General features: G+C 34.3%; 1 protein-coding gene across 1 annotated transcript in view; it reads left to right on the forward strand.

Moving 5' to 3' along the window:
- Window positions 1-5,403, forward strand: part of LOC113226511 (odorant receptor Or1-like) — a 25,036-nt gene that overhangs the window by 17,599 nt on the left and 2,034 nt on the right. The window contains exons 5-7 of the mRNA XM_026459153.1: window positions 2,668-2,767; window positions 3,654-3,758; window positions 5,186-5,341. Coding sequence (XP_026314938.1) covers window positions 2,668-2,767; window positions 3,654-3,758; window positions 5,186-5,341 — 361 coding nt within the window. The remainder of the gene's footprint in view (window positions 1-2,667; window positions 2,768-3,653; window positions 3,759-5,185; window positions 5,342-5,403) is intronic.

The following is a 5,403-nucleotide window of genomic DNA, read 5'->3' on the forward strand; positions in this document are numbered from 1 at the left end:
TTTACCATTCTCAATACTTCCTCATTGGTTTTCTTTTCTATCGAATTATGTCCTTTATCCTCCTCCAGTACCACATCTCAAAAGCTTCTAATCTTTCTCTATCTCTTTGTGTCAGTGTCCATGTTTCACATCCATAAAGTGCAATACTCCAAATGTACACTCGAATTAGATGTTTCTTGTTCTTGCATGACAAGCTGAGTGATTTTAACAGTTGTTTTTTTATGGTTAAAAGCTGTTTTTGCCATAGCAATTCGTGCAACAATATCAGGTGTACCTACACCTGGAGTCTTTGGTAATTAAACTGTTCAAATATCTGAAACTTTTAACCCGTTCAATTGGTGTATCTTTGAATACTATTGGCGAATGTTTTGAGTGGTGTTTTAAATGTTGGCGTTTTGGTCTTCTTTATGTTTATCTTTATTCGCCATTAACATTTTTTTGTATTTCTACAAATCTTGCACCCTGTAGTAACGTTTTTGCGTCTTTTGGTACGTGGCGGGCTGAAATTAATTAATTATAAATAACAAATCATTCATGGCTCTTTGAGTGATGCCGTGATTGACAGACCATTGATGAAAGTTAACTCTCATATTATGTGCACGATCATAATGGTTAGACTCTTCACCTTCAGATTCCGTCCAAATACAGTTTTCATCACTATTGAATTTTTTTTTATTACTATTATGTTTTTGGACCGCAGATGCAGCATTATTACAGATTGTTGTACATGGTCCGATGTTGAAGGTTCTTCTTTATTATTATATTCTAATACGCGTAGAGAAGTTTACGGCAACTCCATATTATCTTTCATATATTGCTGCACTCTTCTTCCAAATCCACCAGATCTTTTAATATTATTTACCTTATCCTTTTTATATGAACACTTACAATGTCCAATAGAGTAAAAACTCTAATTATAGTATTTTTTTAAATAAAATCCATTGAAGACGCACTATAACGTGTTTGTCAATAAGTATAAATACTACAGAATGTCTACTAATGAAATATTATATCTAGAATAAACTTAGAACACTAGTGTTTAGATTATTAATAGACTTTACTAGATAAGTGTAGAACAATCTCACTAAAAATAATCAGTTGGTCTACAGATGAACTTAAAATAAGGACTATGAGAGTAAATCTTAAGAGAGATCACACTTAATTAAGTTGTTTGGTATTAAGACAGTTTTAAAATATTGACTTTCAAGTCAAGTGAAATAAGTCTATAAGAACAATTTATTTTTTCCAAAACCATTTTTAGAGAACTATTATCTAACCCTATACCATATTCAGACTGTTTATAGATTTAATCGTTTTGAGGCGCATAAAGTGTGCTCCTGGGGAATATAAACCCCCGGAGATAGAGTAATAACCACCTGGGTATATATTAGCTCATTTTAGTTCCTCGATAAAAATATACTATTTAGGACTGAGATCCCTGCACTAACTGGGAATATAATTTTTAATTTAGATGGTTGAACAGATGTTCATCAGAGCTAAGAACCATCCCTATTAAAATAGCCTTTTGATCAGTCCAGCCGTTTGGAAGTTACGATGCCACAGACACAAAGACAAAGTTTGAACTCCCCTGTTTTTGCGTCGAGAGTTAAAAAGAAAATAACAAGAAAAAGTTAATGGCTCATGTTTTATCTAACAGATCGATCTTTCAGTGTCGTAATTAACGGCTATCAATCAAGCCCTAAAAACGTGGTGTCGAGTATTCCACAGGGATCGCACTTGGGTCCCCTATTATTTAATATCTTTATAAATTATATACACAACTGCTTTAGGTTTTCGAAGTTATTTATGTATGCTGACGATCTCAAATTTGCCAAAATAAACTCTGTCAACGATGTACAGCTGCTTCAATACGACTTGAACAGACTAGTTGTATGGTGTAGATTAACCCAACCAAATGCTTTTTTTGTAAAATTTTGTCGCAAATTCAATATCATTTCCTCTAAATACTATATTGACAACCATCTAATTCTAGAATATGATCAAATTAGAGACCCCGGAGTATTGTATGATTAGAAGTTAACTTTCGTTTCACATATAGAAAATGTTATCATATAGAATGTTAGGGTTTGTAATGAGAAATACCAAAAACTTGAAACCTTCTTTATTTTTATTTCTTTTTAAAGTTCTGCGTAACCACATAAATTGCCCTCAGTTGCCAGCTCTTTCCAATTACCGTGCCCCGTTAAGACTGCCTCGTCACCCCACCGCACCTCTCTATCCTCCGTCAAGTGTGTTAGGTGCAAACCCACCTGTACCCAGACTGTCCAATCTGCTTAAGCAAATCAGTCACCATAGCAAGTTCCGTGCACTTGTACTTAACAATTATTAAGTAAGTAGATATTTTTTCGTTTCAGATTTTTTCTTTTATATTGTTAAATAATCCGATGTAGTTACTATTTAATCTTAATTTAGTCCATTACGTGTCTACATATTTAGAATGCGGTGTTTGCCTGTAATTAACTGTTGCATTTAGCATTAAGGTAATATTGTACTTTCCTAGTTGTAATTTTAGTGTAAGCAGTTGCTGGTGAACCAATAAAAAAAACGACGTTTGGCAACATACTCAATATTTAATTAGACCACATGATTTGACTACGAGAAATACTTATACCACGACGTTTAAAACGATTGAATTGTCTTCCTCAGATTCATACAAATAGTAGAAAACACTTTTCATGCGAACATCTTCTTTCAATTAAGTGGAACTGTGGCTATAATTTGTATCATCGGTCTACGAATTTCAATCGTAAGTGATGATGATTATTTTATTTAAAGTAGTTACTTCACAAACTTCAGTAATTGAAAATGTTGTCTAACCTTTGTGGCATAGCTAGAAGTTCGCCATTTTGAAAAAGTCATTAAAAAATATTCAAAATGATGGATCGTAGAAAAAATTATAGATCAAAGAATAAAAGATAAAATGATAAATTATTGTCTAATATAATTATAATATACAGGATGTAAATTTGAGACGGGGCAGCAAGGTCAGCTACCTTAATCGTTGTAGTTACAGGAAAACGGTTTTAGAAGATTATCCATGAATTTTGAAGATATTTAGATTGACGTTCACAGATTTTGAAAAAATGGTACAGTCAGCAAGGTAAAATGAAATTTTTACAAAACTTTTTTTTAGTGCCATTCGATCCGGTCTCTGGTAAAAATTAATAGTCTCTATGGGACCAACTGAGGTAAGAGTACTTGAAATTTCAGAAATCGCAAAAAACATTTTACTATACATTTTAAATTACAACTTTTTGTTAGAAAAAAAATGGATGTCGGAGTCGGAGAGCATGGAGTCTTCTAGAACCGTTTTCCTGTAACTACAACGATTAAGGTAGCTGGCCTTGCTGCCCCGTCTCAAATTTACACCCTGTATACATAAATATATAATAAGGCTGCTAACAGATTGACTGCATATGTGCAGTGAATGCGGGAAGTCGATCTCGGCTGCATGAAGTTGGTTTCGACTGCAGGCAGTTAATACGTGAAGTCGTTATCAATTTCATGCTCGAGTTCTCGGATATATTGCGTGAAGTCGTTATTATGTAGTTGATCACGACTTCACTCATTAACTGCAAACATGCAGTCGATGTTAGCAGACTAACGTGAAGAGATATTGCTCTTGTTGGCAGGTGGAAAAGAACAGTGTTCAATTCTTCTCGATGCTGAATTATATGGTGACCATGCTGTCGCAACTGTTCTTGTATTGCTGGTGCGGTAATGAATTGACTATTAGGGTAAATATTTTATACTTTATTTTGTAGACGACTTTGTTGGCTCAACTACTAGCACTATGCAGTAGGTGTGGAAATTCCGGATTTATTTCCAGAATTAGTTATCAACATATCTGCGATGATGATCCTCCTCCAGGTGTCATTATTAATAAATTTCTTCATGGATATTTTGTCGGAAATTGGCGGTTCCAGTTAAGAATATTCTGGTTTCAGAATCATTTCTAGAATGTTCATGTGAGTTGAAGGAAGTAAAAAAAATATTTCTCAAAATACCTTATTTTCAAGGATTCGCTATAAGCTGGGGCCTTACCATGTACTGTTATTACGATTCAGTTTAGGACCAAAAATGAATCGTTGTGAGACAGCGCTACACGAAGTGTATATCACCATCCCACTTTTTTGTCGTTACGAACCTTTACTGTACTGTAATATTAAGGCCCCAGGTCAAAAAAGCATTTAAGTTCTTGTGAAAGGAGCGAAAAATACGGGTTTCGAGTCGGCGCGGGGGAAGCGGAAACGAAACGCGCAAGGTTTATTTCGCTGGCATTAATTATCGCATTAATCGAGACTATTTACATAGACTTAGTTTCGATTAATGCTATTAAACCTTTATTGTATATACTAGGGCTTTCATTCGACGAGATTTTGGCATTTTCGAGGATGATGTTTTTACTCTCGGGAATATCGAGATTTTTGATACTTAAGTAACTTAAATAAGCAGTATTAAAAAAACTACTAAACCAAGTGTAATTTTTATTCCAGTTTTTTATTTTATTTTATTTTTTATTTATTTATTTTAAACACTAAGAATATTACAAAAATATATATACATCACACCCTTAAACCTTAAAGTTATATAGACATGGCAACACTGTAGAGTGGAGCTTGGTACCGCCTTATATAATATAATACAAGGTGCACGAAAAAAGCCTCCCGCCACGACGCGACGTAGGTACCGGTCGTTTGTATCTGGCGCACCCTGGGCTACAATCAGCGAGTACGATACGCCAATTGGCAAACTCATTCAACACGATGGCAAGCATTATAGTGTATGCTACCAATGTGATACGAAGAAGTATAATTTGTGGATATTAAAGAACTATAGCAATAAAATCAAGTCCTCTCTATCAGAAACCCAAAAAATGCTATTACCACAGTCTAACCAATTATTCTTCACACTATGCTATTACCTTAATAAATACTTTTTTATTTGTTTTGTTTGACTTATTAAATAGGTACCTACTATAGAAATAGTTTCGCTTTTTCCTCGGGATTTTCGAGACCGCACCAGGTCTCGAAACGAGACTGAAAGCCCTAGCATACACAAAACTTTTATAAGCAAGCCGATTCCGCGTGGTGGTAACTAATCGATCTTAATTAACGATTGAAGTTTAACTACACGATTGTAAAATGTTCTATTGTTATTCTAGAGTCAAGATCTTCGTGACTGGTTGTACCAATGTCCGTGGTACGACCAGGACTTGAAGTTCCGTCGGTCTCTATGGATCACCATGGAGCGAATGAAAAAATCGATCATTTTCAAAGCTGGCCATTACATACCACTGTCGAGGCCTACTTTTGTATCAGTAAGTTTTGAAAGCTATTAGATATATCAATGTTTTTTTTTTTTTTTTTTTTTTTTTTTTTA

Source organism: Hyposmocoma kahamanoa, unplaced genomic scaffold (assembly GCF_003589595.1).
Source record: "Hyposmocoma kahamanoa isolate Upper Pololo Valley unplaced genomic scaffold, ASM358959v1 192, whole genome shotgun sequence".
NCBI lineage: Eukaryota > Metazoa > Arthropoda > Insecta > Lepidoptera > Cosmopterigidae > Hyposmocoma > Hyposmocoma kahamanoa.